The 25223-nt window shown below is 40.2% G+C and overlaps 2 protein-coding genes across 2 annotated transcripts; one reads left to right on the plus strand and one right to left on the minus strand.

Moving 5' to 3' along the window:
- The first annotated feature begins 4 nt into the window (after nucleotides 1-4).
- Nucleotides 5-2134, plus strand: aagab (alpha and gamma adaptin binding protein). Its single transcript, XM_015964380.3, has 10 exons — nucleotides 5-145; nucleotides 283-473; nucleotides 555-651; nucleotides 737-826; nucleotides 934-1017; nucleotides 1117-1196; nucleotides 1363-1459; nucleotides 1542-1646; nucleotides 1747-1796; nucleotides 1869-2134. The coding sequence occupies exons 1-10, from the start codon at nucleotides 43-45 to the stop codon at nucleotides 1950-1952; spliced, it is 981 nt and encodes a 326-aa protein (XP_015819866.1). The 5' UTR covers nucleotides 5-42; the 3' UTR covers nucleotides 1953-2134.
- A 2083-nt stretch (nucleotides 2135-4217) lies between these two features.
- Nucleotides 4218-24277, minus strand: smad3b (SMAD family member 3b). Its single transcript, XM_015964383.3, has 9 exons — nucleotides 23541-24277; nucleotides 20996-21189; nucleotides 20770-20904; nucleotides 20573-20647; nucleotides 20444-20494; nucleotides 9050-9262; nucleotides 8826-8963; nucleotides 8573-8717; nucleotides 4218-5694 (listed from the first exon to the last, which is right to left on the minus strand). Exons 1-9 carry the CDS (start codon nucleotides 23741-23743, stop codon nucleotides 5571-5573), a joined length of 1278 nt encoding a protein of 425 aa, XP_015819869.1. The 5' UTR covers nucleotides 23744-24277; the 3' UTR covers nucleotides 4218-5570.
- Nucleotides 24278-25223: the final 946 nt, after the last annotated feature.

Here is a 25223-nt window from a genome sequence, read left to right on the forward strand (position 1 = left end):
CTACGTTGCTACACCGGAAACTAGCAGCTCAGAAACAAGCAAATGTCAGAAATGTCAGCAACAGAAGAAAACATAGAAATGACTCTTCCGTGTGTGCTTGTCACTAGTTGTGACAGTGAATTTAAAGAAGAAGAGCTGATTAAACGTAAGTTATTTAAGACATAACGTGTACCATGTAGCAAGTAAGCTAAACGTAGCTAGCACAGCAGGTATTTAGAGGTGCTTTGTGTGGTTGCAGCTTTGCTTAATGTAACATACCGTGTGCTATTTTCACCCCCTCAGAAATCCTTGGTTCAGAGACTTTGCCTCAGCCATCCGTACAAGACGAAACGGTCTCCTGGTATCCTTGGACCATCAACAACAAATATTATACAGCTGATGTCCGATTGTGTGCTGTACCTAGCATTTATGACATGTCATCTGAGATTGCCCAGTCTATGCAGGCTTTTATTGCTTACTTTGACAGTAAAACGGTTTGTACCCCATGAATCACGTTATAATAAAATGATATAATCTGAGTTTTTATTTCCATCACGTTTGGTTGATGTTTACAGAAAGATGGGCTGGAAAAGTTGAAGCCTTGGATTTCAGTGGTGGAAGATCTTGCTCCAGAAGTGCTCATTCTGGTTTGTGACAGAGTTTGTGAAAACGGTTAGTAAATAGTGTCCATCAGTTAGCAGGAAAAACAGTAATACAATTTGCACATCATTGCTACATTAAGTGTGTGTTTTTTAAGGTGTTACAAGACATCAAGCACAACAATGGTGTTTAGCTCATGCTTTTGAGCTTGTGGAGCTCAATCCACAGGAGCTTCCAGATGAGGATGGTGAGTTCAACTTGCAGAAGAAATTACAATCATAGTTATCTTTAACAAATACTCAGTTTGGTTTGTTTATTTATTCAATCAATCATTATTTCTTTTGTAATTTTTAGATGACTTTCCAGAATCCACAGGAGTGAAGAGAGTTGTTCAGGCGCTTAATGCCAACGTGTGGTCCAGTGTGGAGATGAAGGATGGTGAATTGATGAATTGATATTAGCTGCATATTTTGTAGACTTGTATAATTTTTTTGTGTGTATATATTATTCATGTGACTTTTTTTTTATTTCCAACAGGGCACAATCAGGGTTTTGGTTTAATGAGCAGTTTAGTGGCTTCCAGACATAACAACCCACGTTACTGCCAGGATCCAGCAGTGAGTAGATTTTTATTGTAAACATTTTCATTTTTGTGCCAATATGTAATATTCCTTGTTTTTACATCCAAAATAATTTGGTTTGAATACAATTTTTATTGAAAAATTAATTTTAAATCAATAAAGCCGTTTTTAAGGTCTGTTATTAATGCTGGTTCTGTGACAGTCCTCCAGCATACCAGCAGAGAGCACAGTCATCAATGAAGAGGTCAACCAGAGAGAAAACAGCTCAAGCACAGAATCGCAGGAGGATTCAGTAGTGGGCACGTTTTTCCCCTTTGTTTTTTATTCATGCAATTTCCAACCAAACCCTTCTGTTGACGTAAGCTGTGTTGATCCTTGCAGATGCCATGACTGATTTAGACATTCAGGAGCTTGCCCATCTCACAGCTGGAGATGCAGATGTGGATAATTTTGAACGTCTCTTTACAAAATTAAAGGAGATGAAAGGTAAACAAGAAAATAAGTTTACAATGTGAAGTTAATATTTTTTTTTGTGGCATGAAGGTCGAGTATTTGCATTAAAGGTCATATATTTTTTCCCCTTTAGATAAAGCTTGTTCATTACCTCATGAGCAGAGAAAAGTTCATGCAGAAAAGGTTTGTAGGTTAGTTTATTTCAACACAAACGAGAAGCTTGTATGGAATATTGACAATAAATTAAATTTTCAGGTGGCTAAAGCATTCTGGACAGCCATTGGTGGTGATGGCGATGAGATAGATGGGTTATCATCAGGTGAGGAGAGTCAAAGCTAATCAGCTGGGAATCCTTCTCCCTCCTGCTGACCCTCCCACCAGTCCTGGAGCTCACAAAAGCATCACTGCCCCAAGACGTCCTGATCACACCCTCGAAAGTGGAGATGCTTACAGGTGAAACTGTAGGCATAGTTGAATTTAGAAACTTTTGATTCTGAAATAAATTGTGTTCTTAAAAAAAATGATGGAAGTCCTGTTTGGAGAAGAAACCACAAGTGTTCCAGATCAGTGAGTTATTTCAAAGTTTTTAACTCAAGTGAGCCTTGGTGCTGCAGGTGGAAAACTACTAACGTGGACTTTGATTTCTTCTTTGATTTCATCTTTAGGTATTGTTGACAGGTGTCTTGTTACAAATGTGCCTTATCCCCACAAAGGCTGTAAAAGATGTACAGTCAGGTCCATAAATATTGGGACATCGACACAATGCTAACATTTTTGGCTCTATACACCACCACAATGGATATCAAATAAAACAAACAAGATGCGCTTTAACTGCAGACTGTCAGCTTTTATTTAAAGGTATTTACATCCAAATCAGGTGAACGGTGCAGGAATTACAACAGTTTGCATATGTGCCTCCCTCTTGTTAAGGGACCAAAAGTAATGGGACAGAATAAGAACCATAAATCAAACTTATACATTTCAATACCTGGTTGCAAATCCTTTGCAGTCAATTACAGCCTGAAGTCTGGAACACAGACATCACCAGACGTTGGGTTTCATCCCTGGTGATGCTCCGCCAGGCCTCTACTGCAACAGTCTTCAGTTCCTGCTTGTTCCTGGGGCATTTTCCCTTCAGTTTTGTCTTCAGCAAGTGAAATGCATGCTTAATCGGATTCAGGTCAGGTGACTGACTTGGCCATAGCAAAACAGTCCACTTCTTTCCCTTCAAAAACTCTCTGGTTGCTTTTGCAGTATGCTTTGGGTCATTGTCCATCTGCACTGTGAAGCGCCATCCAATGAGTTCTGAGGCTTTTGGCTGAATATGAGCAGATAAAATTGCCCGAAACACTTCAGAATTCATCGTGCTGCTTTTGTCAGCAGTCGCATCATCAATAACTACAAGAGAACCAGTTCCACTGAAAGCCATACATGCCCACATCATGACACTTCCAGCACCATGCTTCACTGATGAGGTGTTATGCTTAGGATCATGAGCAGTTCCTTTCCATCTGCATACTCTTCTCTTCCCATCACTCTGGTACAAGTTGATCTTGGTCTCATCTGTCCATAGGATGTTGTTCCAGAACTCTGAAGGCTTTTTTAGATGTTGTTTGGCAAACTAATCTGGCCTTCCTGTTTTTGGGGCTCACCAATGGTTTACATCTTGTGGTGAACCCTCTGTATTCACACTGGTGGAGTCTTCTCTTGATTGTTGACTTTGACACAGATACACCTACCTCCTGGAGTGTTCTTGATCTGGCCAACTGTTGTGAAGGGTGTTCTCCTCACCAGGGAAAGGATTCTTCGGTCATCCACCGCAGTTGTTTTCCGTGGTCTTCCGGGTCTTTTGGTGTTGCTGAGGTCACCGGTGCGTTCCTTCTTTTTGAGAATGTTCCAAACTGTTATTTTGGCCACGTCTAATGTTTTTGCTATCTCTCTGATAGTTTCTTTTGTTTTTTCAGCCTAATGATGGCTTGCTTCACCGATAGTGACAGCTCTTTGGCTCTCATCTTGACAGTTGACAGCAACAGATTCCAAATGCAAATAGCAGTCTTGAAATGAACTCTGGACCTTTTATCTGCTCATTGTAATTGGGATAATGAGGGAATAACACACACCTGACCATGGAACAGCTGAGAAGCCTATTGTCCCATTACTTTTGGTCCCTTAACAAGAGGGAGGCACATATGCAAACTGTTGTAATTCCTGCACCGTTCACCTGATTTGGATGTAAAGACCCTCAAATAAAAGCTGACAGTCTGCAGTTAAAGCACATCTTGTTCGTTTCATTTGATATCCATTGTGGTGTATAGAGCCAAAAATGTTAGCATTGTGTCGATGTCCCAATATTTATGGACCTGACTGTAGATTCAGATGAATCAACATGAAACTGTTGTTTTTATGAGTGTAGCGTATTTGCGAGCACTATTTAGCAACATGATTGTTGTAGCCCCATTTATTTCAAACCTATAATCAAACTTTAAAACCATTAAATCGATTACTTGGTCCTGCTTTGGGGGTAATTTTTTATATCAGTTAAAAAAACAAATGGATGAGAAAAATAGGTTCAGGAATTAAGGCTGAAGAATTCTAAACACAAAGTTATTGTCTGCTGCATTTTATTAAAATGTCATTTCAAACAATTTGATCAACAAATGCTTAAAACAGAAAACTACCTAAAAAATATCAAGCACAATAACTGAAACAAATCTACCTAATGCAGTGTAGTACACAGCATTTCAGGAAAGCACTGTTAAGAGTTTTACAGCAGCTCAGTTTGGTGTACTGTAAGTGCACAATTTACAAGGTTGCAGTAGAAACAGGGACTTAGGACAGTGAGCAGTATTATACATGCTTGTATCGATTTATCTGGGATATAAAGAGTATGGGGACTACAAAGTTATCACGACAGCTTTACACTTAGTAACACAGTAAACCAGAAGTGCATAATTTACCCACAAGGAGCAGTCATGGGCAAACAAATGGACACCTGGATGTTTGTGTGCACGCCACATTTGATGAAGCACAGCCTTTGAAGTCACACATCTAAAGTCAGTCATTTCCTCCTAAGAACTAATACTGTACATGTCACGAAAATAAAATGATACAATAATCCTGTGTTTCTGTGGAATCAGCTGACCCAGTGTGGGAAAACTTACTGTAGTTTGATGGGTTTATATTTAAGTCATAATAGTCAGGTTCACTATTTTAAGCAATCCATCAACTTGAAATTACAAGTTATAAATATTTATGTACAGCCATATTAGGCAATAATAAAAAAATATATTCCCATGCAGAATAATGTGCAAAAATAACTTATACACTGTCTCTTATTAAAGAAAAATAGTTTTGTTACAAATATTTTTTCACACTGGTGCATTATTTTACTTTTCTTACAGATAAATCCGGTGATCAGTTTCATCTTTTAATTTATGCAAACAAAATCTGTAAAGAAAAAGCAGTTTTTTACTTAAAATAATAAATATAGATTTAAAAATAGCATTTTTAACCATATTTATTATGTTTCAGTTGATAAATGAACTCTCCCATTTAGTAAGTACAAAGTCCAGACCTAGGACCCTGATTAGGGTAATGAATACTATTAACTTTTAATTCACAGAATCAAAAAAGTACAAAACGTGATGAGCTAAATCTATATAATAAAATGGAGGGGTAAACATGCCACTATTTTCTATCAAATCTATATTCTAAATAAAGATGTATCAGAATGTTTAATCAGAAATAATTAGTTTTTCTTCTGAAACATAGTTATTAAGTGGCTGTTTCTGATAAACAATTTCTACAAAAGGATTTGACTGATGCTAAATTTGTTCAAGTTTTAAAATAATAAAAAAGTGAATCATGTGGGAGAGCAGTTGTTTGAATAGTGAAATCACCGACAGATGCTTTTTTTCTATATGGGTTTGCATGGTTGTGTGTCTGGGACTGCTCTTTTTAAGACGTGCTGGAGCAGTGGATGTCAGGAGAGCCCATTTGTATGAGGACCTTGTCCAGCCACTGCAAAGGACCATTCAGATGTAGTTCGATCCAGCAGGGGGTGCTGGTCACCGTCTGGCGTCTGCAGGACACAGAAAACCAGGAGATTATAAATGTGAAGTCCATCTAACACATTATGTAATTATAGTCGTAAATATAAACCCAGCCTATTATTTTTAATTGATTTAAAGCCGCTAAGGTAAATCTACAGAACAAGATAGGTTTTGAATGCAAACACGGTTACGAAACACTCACCCCTCCCCTTAAGTATCTTCCTGAGACGCTTCTGCCAGAACCGGAAACCCATGTTGCCGGAGGAAACGAGATAGTCCTTAACACCACTCACTATTTTCTAGGTCCAAACGTCTTATATTGTCTGTGACTTCAAACATTTTCATTCTTTTTGGGTGTTCTTTTACAAAACACGCGAGTGCATAATGAATGGAGAACCCATGGGAGTGCAGCGGTTCAGCGAGACCAACAACCGGATCGTCCAATACTCGTTTTAAATCTGAGGTGTGTTATTGGCCGAGGTATTTAAACAAATGCAAGATAACAACTTTGATTTTTTAACTTTTTTCTTATGTTAGAACGTTGTTAACTCATTAACTGCCAATGACGACTAAAGTCGTCATTTGCATTTTTATTTACTGTGTGGGCGTCGAAACGAGCCCCCGCACCGTGTGAACAAACATCCCAGCTCTAAAGCCAATCTCCATCCACATACATCGCACGTCACGTGATCAGGAAGCAGAAAATCCATGTGTTAGGAGATCATTTTGGGCCGCTGCTGTAAAAAAAAGTGAGGTGCGAACCGGAAAAGCTTCTTCTGATCACAGTTTAACAACGGATTATGAAAGAACGGATAACGCTCGAAATGCGCGGATTCTTCCTGATGCAAGAAGTGAGTCTCCTCTTTGTTTTGTTACTTTTGGCGTGAACATCATAGAGCGCAACGTTCTATGACTTAAAAACCAGTAAAAACGCTGAAAATTGCTGGCAGCAAAGAGCTTTTCTGAGCAGGAAATGGCTGGCAGTGAATGAGTTAAGAGGCATGGGCAAATGTTTTAGGTTAATTTGTTTTCCAAATTTGCCATGGCACCTTTAACATCAACTCTAGAGGCTATTTCTGAAGTCATTCAAGACTTTACGAAGGATGTTTCCCTCCAAGGTGTTTGGTGCCAGAAATACAACACGCTCAGCTCATGATCCAGAAGACCCCCCTCCACATGTCCTCTTCCATGTCCCTCTACACCCATGCATGCCTGCTGAATTCTTCTACTTCTCCTGCAGACTCACAGCTACACCCTCTCCAACATCCTCCTCATTTTCCTTAATAAATGCTCTGATAGGATTTTTAATAAGAGTACATAGAGCTGGTTAGAGATAGTTACAATTACAAATACAACTATGTCAATTAAAAATCCCCAAACTACATACATTACTTTTACGTCTGTTCATCCTCTAGTATTCTGTACCACTAATTTTAAATCTTGTAAAGATTACAGGACTTCTGAACTACAGAACCTGAATGTGTCCCAGAAACTTGGAAGAATCTGACAGATGATGAATTTAGTTCAGTTAATCTAGCTATTTAGCATTTTTTTTAAACATCTCAAATATATTTTAATACCTCTAATGTCTTTATTAATGCCAAACATCTTAGGGCTTATTGTTATAAAAACTAATTATTAATTAAAGCAATTTTAGTTACTGAAACTATGTTTACATGTGCATCTAAAGCCTGATATATACTTCTCCGTCAGCTCCAAAAGGGAGACACGCACGTACGGAGACATTTTGCCCTCATACTTCTCCGTCTCCAGGGGAGTGTTGCAAAGCAATTCCCCGCCAGGACAACAGAGGGCGTAGCGCTGTTCTGTGGTATCCTGTTATGTATCTGGTCCAAGATAGTGTGTTTATATTGTGGTTTTTTTTTTTTGTGTATACGAGGCTTTTTAACACAGACAAATTGTCAGTCATCCTCCTCCACCTCTTCGTGCGCTCGCCACCTCTAAACCCACGTTTCCTGTCATTTCCGTCCACAAATAAAACGCTTGCTGCGTATCTTTTCACTCCTCCAGTCATGGGGGAATTAAACGTTCATATTTTTAGAGTTTTTTCGCTAGGTATTCTTCAAGCTGCTCCGTGTCTGCTGCTAGTTATCCTTGGCTCTCTTTGTTTTTGAGGGCGCAATGACGGCGGTGTAGACGACAGCGGTGCCCTGACCAATCACAAGCTTGCGTTCTCTGTCTCGACGGGCGGATGTTTAGAAAAGAGAGCTCGACTCCGTCCTTGCAAGCCTGCTGGAGAATCCTTGCAAGGACAGATAATGGCGTTGTGGCATCCATCATGGAGCAGACAGAGAAGTATAATTTAGGTTTTAGTCGATCTAAAGTAATAAACTGGGAGCGTTTATCCTAGTTTACGTGTACATTAGAAAACCGACCTCTCAAATGAAGTTCATTACACTCTGGAACAGTAGGTGGCGACATGCACCCTTTTGTGTTGGCATTCATACAGTTAGCTTGTAGCAACACAAACAGTAAACAAACGCTTGTTAAAACAGGATGTGCACAATGGACGAAAGAATGGAAAACAGCAATGCTGCAGCACAGCGTACTTGTTACAAACTGTACTGTTTGATAGTGTTACACATGTTTAAACCAGAAGAGCGCTCCGCTGTCTCGTCACTTCCGGAAGTTACCGGTATCAGCCCGACTGAGCCGTTTACATGCAGATGCAGTCTGGTTCCTACCGCATTATCTCAATGCTTCAGCACGATTAGAACCAGTTCACCTTCAGCAAGAGTAACGTGTTTACATGCATTTAAAAGTAAATAAATAAGTAAAAAAACAATGTCAGTCTATTTAGGGCAATGGTTTGGTTTTCTGATGTGCATGTAAACACACTGAATGTCAAACGGATTAAATAAGCAAAAGGTTTTGGGATATATTTACCTGTACTCTGCTCCCCAGCCCTTCACAAAACTCATGCGAATGGTGCACATCCTGGTGAGCTGGTAAACGGCCTCAAAGCCCTGGTTGACTGACTGGGCGAGAAGGGCTGCAAATTCTTGGTTGTTGAAAATCTTAAGATTGCAACCTGACAAAATAGTGCACAGAACACATTACCTCAAGTCCATGTTGCATTACAGCGGAGTTATTTTGTAGATCAAATTCTGGTGTGTTTAAATTTTAATCCCAAGCTGACCTGAAGGTATTTTGCACACAGTGGCTGGATGCCAACCATAACGTTGGTTACAGTTTGGACTTTGGACAAAGATGGCACTGTCGCTGAGACACTCTGCAAACACTTCCCCTCCGATGTAATACAATCTCACACCTTGGCCTGAAAAGAGAACAGAAAACACAAATGGCTGAGCACATTTTTCAAAGTCCAATTATTTTAAAAGCTTCAAAACGAAAAATTTGTACCAATATGTCTTCGAGTGACCTCTACTGCTGTGTTGCGGTTGACGTTGGACAGCAAGCCCAGACAGAAGCGTTCAGAGTTGGAGGGGTCCGTGAATCCATCTACTGTCAGAGACGGCTGGGACGCATGGAAGGTCTCTCCAACACGCTGGTTCAGCTCATAGTAGGAGATGGAGCACCAGAACGCAGACTCACAGTACGTCACGGGCTGTAAGTCTGGATCGGTGGAGAGATGAAGACATATTTACAGATAAAAGCTAAAGCTACGTCACTGAAAGTAAAATTTTTATAAGAAAGCTCTATTCTACGTACACAAGACGGCTGATAAAACACAAAAAACTTTGATGACAAATCTACAAAAGCAAATCCAAACTAACACATGACAAATGTAGTCCGCTTACCAATACAACGCCCAGTTTTATCAGTTTTGTTTGGTCTAAATATCACCTAAAACAAACTGGTAATCTATCAAACAAGCCACAATAACTTTAGATTGAGCTAAGGGAGAACACTTTAAATATCAATGTCCTGCAATACAGTAAAGACCATAAAAGCAGGATATTTTAAATGTATTAGCAACAAACTACAATGCTGCAAATGATTTGACCGCATGCTTGAGTGAAAGGCAGCAGAATTTTAGAGATGCAAAATCAAGAAACTCAGGAACAAAAAAAATCTTTTTCTGGGTGAGGTGATCATATGTGGCTTACCTGCAGATATGCATCTAAATATATGTGAGTACCATCACTCTTACAATATTTCTTTAATGAGATTTTAACATTGCAAATTGGAAATAAAAAAACAAATAGAATTTCAAAAGTTTTTATCATAAAGCAAAGCAAGAGAGCAGTACAGCAGGAAATGAGCTAATCTGACTCAAAAACAGAATAATGGCAAACTCAGACTCCTATTTTGTATTAATGATCTAGAAAACTCAAAATGGCAAAAACAGGATTATATGAGTGGATGGTGAAGTGCTGGGAAGATTTACACTAAACCGGAGAACAGCGTTAACTACTGTTGATATATTTATTGTACACTAATAAATTACACAGAAAACATTTAAAACTTTAACTTCTAACAGCTCAGTTTTACTTTATAACCCCAGCTTTCCACTGAAAACAAATGGTAGCCTAACATCCGCAGTAGCAGAATATGTAGCCATTATGGTGGATGGGTGTGTTTCCACCGGTCACAAAGTGTGTTTTGGAGGATTCCCAGGAGCGTCACTTCACCAATTTATGCTTCAGGTGTATTTTTTACAGGTCACACTTCCAGAACACATCTAGCTCAACAGCTCAGAAAGAGGCCAGACAGGCGGTCAAACACCAGGGTGCTGTAAAACATCTGGCACCTTTCAAAATAAAAGACACGGGCAAGATTTCCAGTTGCTTAACTAGTCAATAAAAATCCATCTTTTCTTGTGAAACCTCCATGGTCGACCGTGATAAAAAGAACAGAAAATAAACCAGACCTTTTGGATAAATTATGCCGTTTTTCTCCTAGCTCGTTTTTACGAGAACTACTGAAATCACGCGTGATCTTGTAATTCTCCAATCATTTCAGGACCAGCTGCGTGGAAAGCATTCGCTGCTGATTTGCATGTGAAACGCTCCCGTAAAGAACACTATCTCATTATTACGTTACATGCTGCTTACGCATCCGGTAGAAAGCACGGGTATGGCAAGCCAAATGAGCATTTATTCTGATATCAGGATATCAGCCAGAATTGTCATGAACATGTAAGCCATTTCTGTCCACTAGTTAACTAGTTAGCCATGTTTGTGTCAACTAGTTAAATAGTGACAGCCTAAATGTCAACTAGTTAACTAGTAAGGCCTAAATTCTCTCTAGTTAACTAGTTAAAATGTTTCATATCTTACTAGTTAACTAGTATTGCTCAGTGTGTTCACTAGTTAACTAGTGGACAGATCAATGTCCACTAGTTAACTAGTTAAAACACATTTAGTTTTTACTAGTCAACTAGTAAGGTACAAAAACTCGTACTAGCTGACTACTGAATGTAAAAATCCCACTTGTTAACTTTGCCCAATTTGGCCAGCCGCTTGAGCATTAATTCTGATATCTTGTCAACAGGTCAACTAGTTAACTAGTGAGGGTCAAACTGTACACGCTAGTTAACTAGTGAACACATTTTGACCTTCACTAGTTAACTAGTTGACACAAAAATGGCTCATTAGTTAACTAGTAAAGGCCAAAATGCATACCAGTCAGCTAGTTGAAGGTATTTGTGTCTCACTAGTTAACTAGTCAGGGTCAAAATGAGCCCACCAGTTAACTAGTGGGAGACGGAAATGTTCACTAGTTAACTAGTGAACACATTTTGGCTTCACTAGTTAACTAGGTGACACAAAATGGCTCACTAGTTAACTAGTAAAGGCCAAAATGCATACCAGTCAGCTAGTTGAAGGTTTTTGTGTCTCACTAGTTAACTAGTGATGGCCAAAATGTGCACACCAGTTAACTAGTGACAGAAGAAATGCCCACTAGTTGACTAGTGAACACATTTTGGCTTCCTAGTTAACTAGGTGACACAAAAATGGCTCACTAGTTAACTAGTAAGGGCTAAAATGCATACCAGTCAGCTAGTTGAAGGTTTTGTGTCTCACTAGTTAACTAGTGACAGTTCAAAGTGTCCACATGTTCACTAGTGAAGGCAAAACTCCTAACTAGTTAAGTAGTTGGAGTAGGGCAGTGCCACTAGTTAACTAGTGAACCATTAATGACTCACTAGCTAGCTAGTTGATTGTAGCAGGCTCACTAGTTACCTAGTTGATGCATCCATTGTCCAAACTAGTTAACTAGTGAGGACATAAATGTATACTAGTAAACTAGTTCAAGCCTACATTCACACTAGCTAGCTAGTTGCACAGAATTCTAATTAGGAGGCAGAGAATTTCTCAAATTGAGGCTTTCTATTGGCTCACTATGTTAAAATAAAATATGACAACCAATCACAGTGCGGAATTTTGCAAAATCCCACCCCAAACATTTGCATGCGGCACACAAGTTAACATGCTGGCCAGAGGAACCTCAGCTAGTAAACTAGTAGTGGCTTCAGTGTGACACTTACATGTAAACTTGTGAAGGCGGAACTGCTCACTAGTTAACTAGAGAGGGTACAAATGTCCACTAGTTAACTAGTGAGGTGCAAAATAAGTGTCACTAGTTCACTAGTGGGCCCCAAAACGCCCACAAGTTAACTAGTAAGGTGTGGATATGCTCACTAGTTAACTAGTGAGGTGCAGATTTGCTCACTAGTTAACTAGTGCACCCTTAAGCGCCCACTAGTTAACTAGTAAGGTGCAACAAAGCATCACTAGTTAACTAGTAAGGTGCAGATATGCTCACTAGTTAACTAGTGGGCCCCAAAACGCCAACTAGTTAACTAGTAGGGTGCAGATTTGCTCACTAGTTAACTAGTGAGGCACAGATATGCTCACTAGTTAACTAGTGACGTGCAGATTTGCTTACTAGTTAACTAGTGAGGCGCAGATATGCTCACTAGTTAACTAGTGAGGTGCGGATTTGCTCACTAGTTAACTAGTGAGGTGCGGATTTGCTCACTAGTTAACTAGTGAGGTGCAGATTTGCTCACTAGTTAACTAGTGAGGTGCGGATTTGCTCACTAGTTAACTAGTGAGGTGCGGATTTGCTCACTAGTTAACTAGTGAGGTGCAGATATGCTCACTAGTTAACTAGTGAGCATATCTGCACCTCACTAGTACCTCACTAGTTAACTAGTGAGCATATCTGCACCTCACTAGTTAACTAGTGAGGTGCGGATTTGCTCACTAGTTAACTAGTTGCATCTAAAAACACATACAAGCTGACCATTTTTGTCCACTAGTTAACTAGTGGAACAATAGAAATTTCACCAGTTTACATGTGTGGCAGTGCAGCAGCTCACTAGTTAACTAGTGCCTGAAACACAAATTATGCATATTCTAATGAGAAGGCGGGCAGAAGACTCCTGTTGGGTATAAGAATCCCACCCAGTCTAAAACGTATGTGCTGTGGCCTCACAATCTGATGGGTGTCCCTGAGCGCCAAGGCTTGCACTCATTAGTCATGGTTTGACACCTACTGGTTGGTCGTTGCGGCGGGTTCGAATCCCGCAGATGGCATTCCGCAATTGCTGTAACATTATTTATTTTCTCTTTGTGTTGTAATGTTCAAAGTTTTATTGTTTTAATGCTTTTATTCCCCCCTCCCAAATCAAGTAAAGCACCTCGTTTGGTGTCGTGTAAGGGAGATCAGTTGGCGAGTTCAAGTCCCATTGAGGAGAATTGGAATTTAGTGTGCCAGTAATTTTATTGTAGTTCATTTTTGTTTGGTATTGAAAGTTTGGTATTGAAAAAGGCTATATTAAAAATAATTATTGATATATATATATATATATATATCCATCCATCCATCCATCTTCCCAAGAAATAGATCAAATGACACTGAGGGAAAAAACTGTGGTTATTTTGGAGAGGGTGCTGGCTGCAAAACCACAAAGGCGGAGCTGCACCCCGCCCATTCACGCAAACTCAGCCTAGCCCACTGACTTCCGTTTTTGTTTTCAACTTTATCGCAAACTGACCTGACCCACATGAATTACGGCTGTTACTAGTTTACAGTCGTTAATGCTATGTTCTATACTCCAATTAAACAAGATAAATATAACTTGCTACATGACAAAGACTGAATATATCTCGAAATGAAAAGGTTTCTTTTAGCGAATATCTGCCTACAGCTGGTCTAATAAAAGTGGTTTACAACAGCACTTCAATCTATTGAACGGCCTCTGGTAGTCTAGTGGTAAAATCGTCTGAGTTGGTTTTTGCTTTCCCCTCAGCTGATGCTGGTTCGATTCTCGGTGGGGTCATCAGCAGTCTATTTAGCCACATTCAATTTGTTTATATTTTAGTTGTAATGTTTCTTTTCAGCAAAATATTTATGTCGCTAAAAGTTCTTTGAATTTGGTCGTTCCTAAACAGCATTTTAGTTGAAACTCTGCTCACAAATGGACTCACACTGGCTAAATAAACGAATAAATAAATAAATAAACACATTATATGTTAAACGGTATACCAGTAAATTGTTGTAAACATAGTACTGGCAAGTGTAGCTAGAAATGAAGAAAAGAGGTTGTAAACTACCTAAAACTTACACTACTGGGAGGCGAAACAGCATGTCAACCTGACTCCATAACCACTACACCACCACATCTGTTATAAATCAAGTGGCGTTACATGTAATTGTGCTGCCCAGTGTGTCTCTGAGATGGGATGTATGGTTTATTGGCGGTGTCTCAGTAGAAGTCATTTCAGAAATAATTTGTCAGAAAATTCACAGAATATCCAGATTTGAGAACCAAGACCAGACCCGCTTCGGGGGAGGAGACCAAATTGAAGCTGAGATGGGAGGAAAATGCATGAATGAGGCTAAAAATGGCTTTGGCGTGTTTCTTATGAGGAAATGACAATATAACATGATTAAAAGTTCCAAAAGTTAGATTTTTAATTATATGGAACCTTTACAAAAACTGTTCAATTAACTTCTCAACTCCGTCCTCAATCTCGCATTTTTTAGCTACAACACCCTCTTTGGTTCCAGAATGCTATCAAGTCTGACAACTGGAAGGAATTAGACTGACTCTAATGGAATGGGCGGGGCTGATTCTGGAATGGGCGGGGCTGACTCTGGTGCAGCTCCACCTTCTGGTGCAGCTCCGCCTTTGTGGTTCTGCAGCAAGCACCACTTGTTATTTTGAGCTAGTACCAGAAGACAGTGTAACCTTTTTTAGTTCTCTCCAGTCAAAACAAAACTTTAGACTTTTTTCTTTTTTAAATTTAACAGGGAACAGCAATCAATTGAACAGGGAACTGCAACCAGTAGTCACACAACAAAATAAAATCACACAAACAAAATAAAGTTACTCTCCTTTTTTCTTGGTGTCTGAAAAGGGCAGGGAAAACCATCAGACTCCAGTCACCCATCGAATGGACTCTTCACCCTCCTGCCCTCTGGGAAGCGCTACAGGAGCCTATGGACTAAGACTACCAGGTCCCGAAACAGTTTCTTCCCCACAGCTGTCAGACTCCTAAACTCTGCCTGCTGACATAACACCCCAAACCAGCAGCACCCTACATAAACTCTGTAGAAACAAGAAAGCCCTGGAAATTGATGCAGAGCGTCGCGGGATATGCCTGACTGGTCATATATATTACCTCTCATGACACTGACCTCTGACCCTATGAACTTGTGTATGTGATGAGTTTATTTACCTTTGATAGGGAGTTATGACCTCTGATTTTGTCAAAATCCTTCAACCCGTTCAGGAGATATTGCACACAAAAGCCAAATTTTCATATATACGGCCTCACACAACCTTGACCTTTGACCCTATGAGGTTTTGTACCTCATGAGTTTATTTACCTTAGATAGGGAGTTCTCACCTGCGATTTGGTCAAAGTATTTCAACCTGTTCAGAAGATATTGCACACAAAAACCAATTTTTCATATATACGGCCTCACACGACCTTTACCTTTGACCCTATGAGGTTGTGACCTGATCAGTTTATCTACCTTTGATAGGGAGCTATCACCTCTGATTTGGTCAAAATCATTCAACCCGTTCAGGCAATTTTTGATATATATATGACCTCACACAACCTTGACCTTTGACCCTATGACATTGTGTTCCTAATCAGTTCATGTACCCTTCATAGTAATAAAATACACAGGCGAGGGTCCGACTCTCTGGAGGACGCCATGTTGGATTCTATGTTTATTTAGCTGTATTTATGGTTTTGCTGGTGGTTTTTGACTCCTTTGAAAACTGTGCAACAACACTCTTCTTCTTCTTTTTCTCGTGTGTTATTTGGCGGATGGCACTCAACATAAAAAGATGCATTTCTCAAACAATTAATGTATTGGAGCGTGAACCTGAGTCATTAATCTCATATCCTAATTTGAGAGTTACAGCTAGAGTCCAGAGGGTTTTGTTGGCTTTATGAGCATTAGTTAGTAAGGTCCTCACTTGAACAAAAAATACAGCTTGTTTGCAGTGACTTTGGTATTTACTACCCCCTATTGCCAGAAATCTACACACTTTCCCTTTAAGCACGTTGTCTCTTTAAGACTGGTCCTGGGTGACATTGGAGTTTACAGCGAGGCCGTAGAAATTCTCTGTCTGGATATTTATTGTGGAGATTAATGGACTAAAATGGGTTGCTGCACCGTGACTGTCTTCTCCTTTTTTTGGAGAGTAAAAACTATATTTTGGTTTTTAAATGCTGCCGCTGCACCGTGTTAAGAAATCATATTACTGGTTGGTTCGAAATGGGTTGAAATGTTCACATTTCTTCTTTGCTTTACATGCTGATCACTAAAGCGTGCTTTAATTAATATTGCATTTTCGTAAAACGTAAGAGCAAACAAGGGGGATTTTAATTGACAAAAATAATAAAATCAGCACATTTCCAAGCCAACTGCGGTTAACATTGGCACGTCGGCTTGAAAAATATCTCCTTTTTGCCGTAAATAACACACATTTCATAGCTGTTGTGGGTTATGTATGTGTTCATCAGTGCTTGAGAACTGTAACTTTGGGGAGCGGGTCGTAATTGTGGGCTTTTAATGCGGTGCTGTCTGTGGCGAGGTGTTGGTAGGGTCTGATCGGAGCTGCAGCCAGAGCGTTTCTCCCGACCAGCGGCTGCTGGGAGCTGGTCCACGGTGAAGCAGCCCACGCAGCCGAACGAGGGCTTCCCGGCTAAGAGCTGACCGCAGCGGCCCCGACGACCGCGGGCCAGCGACCCGAGAAATAACATGGGGAGTCTTGCTGCTGCCTGCTGTTGTTTGTTTTCCGTAGTAAATACCTGAATATGCAGAGACTCAACAGGTCATTCAGTTGTGTGGTATCATTCAGATGATCAAATGAAATGTTGCAACATTAATATCAGTTTACCTGATCTTGATCAATAATCACATTGATGAATTGGTGCATGAATAACTACAGACCCTGCTTCCTGCAGCAGCTTTTTCTGCTCTAGATTTATGATCTGCTATTTGTATATTTCAACGAAAAAGACGGAAATGGCATTAATTATTTAGATTTATTTGTGGATTTTTTTGTCGATGTTAACCCTGTTGTGTCTCAGTTCATGAAGCTGTTTTCAATGTTTCCCGCGATGCGAGCAGCTGATTGTGCAGCAGATGGCCGCGGACATGATCAATTTCGAAGTGCTAGTTCTGGATCAAGAGAAAGCCTGCTGTGCTGTGCCGATGATTTTATTTTGCGAGGATGGATTGAGGAAGGGGGACACACATGCTTAAATATCGACTGTCGGCAATAATCAGATTCATACTCATAAAATACTTGTTTACATGTTTGTGTGTGTGTGTGTGTGTGTGTGTGTGTGTGTGTGTGTGTGTGTGTGTGTGTGTGTGTGTGTGTGTGTGTGTGTGTGTGTGTGTGTGTGTGTGACTCTGCCCACTAATCCGTTACGTATTTTGTTTCTTGTTGACATAAATACAAAAATTATGCAAAAGAAAAGAAGTGAAATAATGTACAAAACTAAAGTGTATGATCGAGTATCGAACCCGCGACCTTCACCATTGCAGGCGAACGCGTTAGTCACTAGACCACCAACACTAGGTGCTACATCTCCTCGCAAATTTATACCTTTAAAACACTATGAGTGCTGGCAGGCTTTACAGCAACGTATGTAAAATAGAGCCTTTTTTATTATTATAAACTTGTCGCTTCCGTACAAATGTGAAACAATATATCTGACGGAGATTTCTGCGGAGTTTCTGCACTTTCCTGTCAACAGAAACAGACATGCTGTCTGCCGCTGCCTTCCGCCTCCAGGCTTTTTCAGACTAATAACTGAAAACTAAAGACTGCACACGTTAACTGAACAAAGATTACAGCAATACACCACAACTTTCTCGCTACAAATATCGTCAAAACATATTTATGTGCTCAAACGATCTTAGTTTATCAAATTTTCTCTTAGAACAGCCTGAACAGAGTCCGCCATACTTTCTCTGTTTCTCAGTCCTACATGGACCAATCACATAGCTGTTCTGCATTTCTTCATTTGCATGTAAAGGCCGGATTTGCTCACTAGCTAACTAGTGAGCAGTACAGCGGTCGAACTAGTTAACATGTTACACAGAATGCCAGCCAAGTGTGTATTTATTCAAATTCCACAAATTTACTAGTTTTAGGGGCATTTTTCTGCAGCTAGTTAACTAGTGACAGTGTTTTGTGTTCACTACTTAACATGTAAGGCTCAGTTTGCCCTCTATAAGCTAGTGAGAAAAAATTATAATGCAGATATGCTCACTAGTTAACTAGTGAGTGCTTCCTGTCCCATTACAAGTGAACTAGAAAGGCCAAATATGTCAACTAGTTAACTAGTGAAGGTAAATTTGTCACTAGTTAACTAGTAAGAACACATTTTTACATAACAAGTAAACTAGATTGCTCCAAAAACAGCAACTAGTGTGCGTCTTGTGCGCACTAGTTAACTAGTGAGCATATCTGCACCTCACTAGTTAACTAGTGAGCATATCTGCACCTCACTAGTTAACTAGTGAGCAAATCCGCACCTCACTAGTTAACTAGTGAGCAAATCCGCACCTCACTAGTTAACTAGTGAGCAAATCCGCACTTCACTAGTTAACTAGTGAGCATATCTGTGCCTCACTAGTTAACTAGTGAGCAAATCCGCACATCACTAGTTAACTAGTGAGCATATCTGTGCCTCACTAGTTAACTAGTGAGCAAATCCGCACCCTACTAGTTAACTTGTTGACATTTTGGGGCCCACTAGTTAACTAGTGAGCATATCTGCACTTTACAAGTTAACTAGTGATGCTTTTTTGCACCTTACTAGTTAACTAGTGGGCGCTTTAGGGCGCACTAGTTAACTAGTGAGCAAATCTGCACCTCACTTGTTAACTAGTGAGCATATCCGCACCTTACTAGTTAACTTGTGGGCGATTTGGGGCCCACTAGTGAACTAGTGACACTTATTTTGCACCTCACTAGTTAACTAGTGGACATTTGTACCCTCTCTAGTTAACTAGTGAGCAGTTCTGCCTTCACAAGTTTACATGTAAGTGTCACACTGAAGCCACTACTAGTTCACTAGCTGAGGTTCCTCTGGCCAGCATGTTAACTTGTGTGCCGCATGCAAATGTTTGGGGTGGGATTTTACGAAATTCCGCACTGTGATTGGTTGTCATATTTTATTTTGACACAGGGAGCCAATAGAGAGTCTTAATTTGAGAAATTCTCCACCTCCTAATTAGAATTCTGCGCAACTAGCTAGCTAGTGTGAATGTAGACTTGAACTAGTTTACTAGTATACATTTATGTCCTCACTAGTTAACTAGTTTGGACAATGGATGCATCAACTAGGTAACTAGTGAGCCTGCTGCCATCAACTAGCTAGCTAGTGAGCCATTAATGGTTCACTAGTTAACTAGTGGCACTGACCTACTCCAACTAGTTAACTAGTTAGGAGTTAAGCCTTCACTAGTTAACTAGTGTGCACATTTTGGCCATCAATAGTTAACTAGTGAGACACAAAAAACCTTCAACTAGCTGACTGGTATGCACTTTGGCCTTTACTAGTTAACTAGTGAGCCATTTATGTGACAACTAGTTAACTAGTGAAGCCAAAATGTGTTCACTAGTTAACTAGTGCACATTTATGTCTACCACAAGTTAACTAGTGTGCACATTTTGGCCATCACTAGTTAACTAGTGAGACACAAAAACCTTCAACTAGCTGACTGGTATGCATTTTGGTCTTTACTAGTTAACTAGTGAGCCATTTATGTGTCAACTAGTTAACTAGTGAAGCCAAAATATGTTCACTAGTTAACTAGTGCGCATTTATGTCTACCACAAGTTAACTAGTGTGCACATTTTGACCCTCACTAGTTAACTAGTGAGACAAATACCTTCAAGTAGCTGACTGCTATGCATTTCTGCTTTTACTAGTTAACTAGTGAGCAGTTTTTGTGTCAACTAGTTAACTACTGAAGCCTAAATGTGTTCACTAGTTAACTAGTGCGCATTTCTGCTGTCACTAGTTAACTAGTGGGCACATTTTCACCCTCAATATTTAACTAGTTGACACAAACATGTCTAACTAGTTAACTAGTGGACAGAAATGGCTTACATGTTCATGACAATTCTGGCTGATATCCTGATATCAGAATAAATGCTCATTTGGCTTGCCATACACGGGTCAAGCAAAATATGAAAAAAATAAAAATATGTATAAATGCGCCCTGTGTTGTATCGTTGTTCCTACGTGCGCAGGTTGTTGAACAAGAAAAGCTGAGCCTTTTGAATTTTCTTACCAAGATGACCGTTTGTGGGGGACACAGGATTGGGCGACAGGCTCGGTGAACCTGAAAAACAGCATTTACTGAAGGTTAGTTCACAGGCATAATGTCTGTTTGACTTGTGCGTGTTGTCATGTGACTCACTTGTGTCCATACTGTGATTGAGTTGGGGATCGTTTGTTTCACCATCCTCACTCAGATAGCCTGGTGGGGGTGTTTCTGCAACATTCAAATACTGATGATGATTATGTTCAGATTATGCAGATACTGTTATCAAAACAGCACAACTTAGTTCCTTTTGTTAATTTGAACTTAAATCCAAGAGACACAGTATATCTCACCAGCAATATAGTTATTCTGAGGCTCAATGCCAGCTGGGAAATTTATATTTTCAGGGATGGATGAGCTGTAGTCGTCCAGTGGTGGAAACTCAGTAGGAATATCGGTGTGGCGTGGCACGAGGACAGGAGGCAGAACTGGATACACACAAAAGGCAAACCTCAGTTCAGCTCCTGGATTGTTAGAAGTATTCAATAAAATATGTCACTTAGCACGGGCTTCACTCACTTGGCGTCTCCACCCTCTGGTAATGGTAGGGGTTGACACACACCTCATCCTTCTTTGTGTGAAAAGCAAACTCACAGTGGTCGACGGCCCGCAGCTCATGATGGGACTGCAGGTCTGGCCAGCGCCACAAGCGGCAGTAGATCACGTGAGGAAGACCTTTTTTGTGTGAAACTTGCAGACGTCCATCTAAAGACCTGTACAAAACCAACGCCATGGAATCACTATTCATTACCTTGTCTGATGTTTTTAAATATTAGGACAAAATAATTACTGGATGGCTGACTAGCTTTTACAGTTGCTTTGTTACCATTTGAAGAGGTCATAATCCTTAATGCCTAATCCCGAAACACAGACTGGTACAAAACTTGATTAAGGATAAGACAGGCGTGGACAGTTTAAGAGCAGCTAAATTGTTTATCTATATACAAATAAAATTTTCTTCAAATTGCGTATTTTATGTGCCATTAGAGTCCATGACCTCTTTGATTTCTAAAGGTAAACTAGGCCGTTTTGGTTTGCTAGAGTTTTGTGTGTAGGGAGGGGCGGGCGCTCTATGTGACTGGCCAATCACAGAGCGTGAAGACAGTCAGTTACCCAATGAGGATTTTCCTTCAGCACGATTACAGATATTTGCGAGGTTTACTCGTTTCATGCTCGTATTCGTCAAAAATGCTTTATCCGTACCGGATACTCGTCTGAAACGAGTATCCGGCTCATCCCTAGTCCTAGTTTACATGTGTTGAAAAAAATAATAATAAAGGGTTTGACTTGAAAGTTTTGTTTCTTGCAGGTCCCTCAGAAACACACTAGAATATTTAAAACAAGTGTAATATTTTCCCACTAATTTCCAATAAATGAGATGAAAGTACACCAATAGAGTAACAAAATCACCACACGCCGTCCCGGTGACAAATAAAACAGCTGTTGTTCAGGGAAATGGCAGGCTCAGAATCTACTGAGATTGAACTCTAATCCAAACAGTGGCCCACACCCTTCTTAAAGCCTGCAGCACATTCCAAAGAACTGAGAAAATGTTTTTAAATCTGGGTTATTACCCATGTTCTGACCTCTACACTAGAACGGGGACTTCCAGTTGTGTTTTAGGGCCCTGAACTTAAAGGCTTTCTAGAAATGACAAACACACACACACACACTGATCCCCTCTGTACTATAAAGACCAAGATGGAGTCCAACTGTAAGCAATAGAAACGTGTTTCCTACTTTTACTATCTTAATTACAACAGATAACGTATGCTGGTGAAGATTCTCAGTCATCCAGGTCTCGGTAATCCAAAAGGATTCAAATGAAGGCAACTGGACTTCTGTGGTTTCTTGAAGACGTTTCGCTTCTCTTCTGATGAGCTTTGTCAATTCTGACTGGAAAATGAGAGGGTCAAGCTTATAAACTGTAGCTGTCTGTTGTTGCTTAACAAGCAGAAACTACCTTAGAATACCCCTCCTCCCTACCTCCTGATGTTGGTGTTGTTAGCATCCATTGTGTGGAAACCATTGTGCTGATTAAATGTGAGAGGGTGTGGATTAGACTAAACATCTTCAAGAAACCAAAGAAGCCCAGTTGTTTTCATTCAAACCCCATTTGGATTAACAGATAATTTAAGATTTCAATTATGCAATCTAATATATCTACTCCCAATTTATTCTTTCAGATTTCATGCTTTTTTATGTCAACACAAGCCTTTATGTCAGCATATGAGATCACCTCAAACTATTGTCTATTCTCTCTCTCTCTCTCTCTCTCTCTCTCTCTCTCTCTCTCTCTCTCTCTCTCTCTCTCTCTCTCTCTCTCTCTCTCTCTCTCTCTCTCTCTCTCTCTCTCTCTCTCTCTCTCTCTCTCTCTCTCTCTCTCTCTCTCTCTCTCTCTCTCTCTCTCTCTCTCTCTCTCTCTCTCTCACACACACACACACACACACACACACACACACACACACACACACACACACACACACACACGAACTGTGGATATGCAGCGATGGATGAGCAGCAGATACCACTTCAGGAGGTGCTTATAGACACCGAACAACTGCTCAGACACGAGACAAACATTAACTACTCCTGTTCACAGGATTAAATCTTTGGTCCAAAGGTTACGTGAAGCATACGTAAAGAAATAATTGTGATTCATTTTGATGTATAAATAGCTAATGACTGTGCCATTAGCTGAAAGATATAACTATATAAGCTATTGTATTTTTTACACAATTATGTAATTTGCAAATGTTTGGTAATTGTTTTGTCGATGTATGTTTTCATCAAGGGGGCTAACGCTAATGCTAATTACCACCATATATGAGCTTTGGAATAACCTGTTCGGACACCACATACTCTGTTACGTTGAACAGTTAATAATTTTTTCTATTTATATGACAGCTTAGGCTAAAACTGCTTTTAAAAATCCTTTAAGAGATAACGTTGGCTTGATGCAACTAGCAGGCTAAGCTGGTAGTTCTGTGGCTAACCTTAGCTGTCATTAGCATTTGCATGGTTAGCTTCCCCCACCAAAGCCCTGTTTGTGCTGTTTATTTACCTGGGTATGGTTAAGCATTTGGTGTTGACATTCTGCGTTGTGATGGCTTTTTCCAGCTCGTCTAACTGTCCCGTTCTCTTCAACTTCTTCACGAGGCTTTTGACAGCCTTCTCGCACCATTTCTCCTCCTGTCCGATCTGTTCTCCTTTCTTCCAGCCGAGAAGCCTCTTAACAATCGGAGGAGTGAACGGTAGTATAGACATGTTGAAACGTCAGCTAACTTCAGATGTTCTGATCTAATTTGTGGTCCAGGGTTGCACAAAGAATGGTTCCTGGAATGAAACAGCTTCTTGAACTGAACTCCCAGGTTGCTACCTGGAACTCAGCAGCAGCAGCAGCGGCTCGTGTCGCAAGTCTCTCCGGCTCAGATTGGCTGTGGGTCGGTGTGGAAGAGCAGCACCACCCCGGCCAGCCAGGCGGACTCCCCGCCTCCTCCTACACCACTCAGCTGGTCTGACGGTTTTGGCTTGCCTTAAATTTACGACGTCTTGACACACCAAACGGCGTTTTTTCGCCTTCTCTTAATTAGACTGGTTCGGAAAGTGGCGTATTGTGGTTGTTTTGGCTTGCCTTAGATACCCCCACCTGACCATCTGTACGCGATCACTGCTAGAAGGGTGAACTAAATCATTACTTTTCATTCACAAAATAAATAAAAATACTAATAAAAACAACCAAATGAACTTTTATTCTACCAAATAATCCACAATAGGTCATTTTGAATTGTCTTGTCTGAACTCAATCTTCTTTTGTGTTATACTGTAGGTCTACCTGTAAAACAAATGTTTATCCCTGTTAAACCTTTAAACATTTTCTTCTACATCATCAGGCTCAAAGAAATGGAAAAAAATGTTCTCATCAGACAGGTGTCAACACTGAAACGTGATCCAACTCTTGAATTTACTGCGTCCATGAATAGAAGGCCCCTAAAAGAAATCTCTCTTTGATCCTCTCATAAAAATGATTTCATTTCACTTGAGATGCATCTCTCCAGCAGGGCGGTAACAGACTTCAGGGGTATTTGAGATATGGTTTTATTAACAAGTGAGACCCCAGTAAACAGCAGTGTGTGCACCAATGCCATTAATAACCTCCTCCAATAACTAACCCTTCTTCATTTGGCCTATTTATAGTTACCATAAATGAATGCTGTCTATTTTAAACACATATTTGGCACAGTGTCTTACTTCCTTCCTAAATAAATAATTATCAGGGCTATTTTAGCAGTCTCATGGGAAAAGTAATCCTAAACACACCTTTATAACTTTTCCTGAACAGTCAGTGAGTATTTTTTTCTGACAAAGGCAATCGTCGTAAGATGAATATCCATCAAACATCAAGTGTTTGCCAAGGAAGCTGAAGATTTATACAGCTTTTATTGTTGTACAGATTTGCTCCAGGCCAGCTAGTTGTACTGCGATGGGAGGAAAGCTAGACAGCTGGTGTTGAGATCTTTTGTATGTGTGTGTGTGTTTGTTTGTTTGTGTGAGAAAGACGTGTAGGTCCTGTGCAGTGTGTGTGTATGTGTGTCAGACGGGGGGGGCAGATGGGCCACAGCGAGCAGGAGGGAGGTCTCAGGAACAGGGAGCAGACTGATTACGGACAAAAGGCCCGGCAGCTATCTGAATGAGCAACAACTGCAGACAATCTGATGGATAACAATGGCACTTAAAGAAGCACTCA

The sequence above is a fragment of the Nothobranchius furzeri genome, chromosome 4 (assembly GCF_043380555.1).
Source record: "Nothobranchius furzeri strain GRZ-AD chromosome 4, NfurGRZ-RIMD1, whole genome shotgun sequence".
NCBI lineage: Eukaryota > Metazoa > Chordata > Actinopteri > Cyprinodontiformes > Nothobranchiidae > Nothobranchius > Nothobranchius furzeri.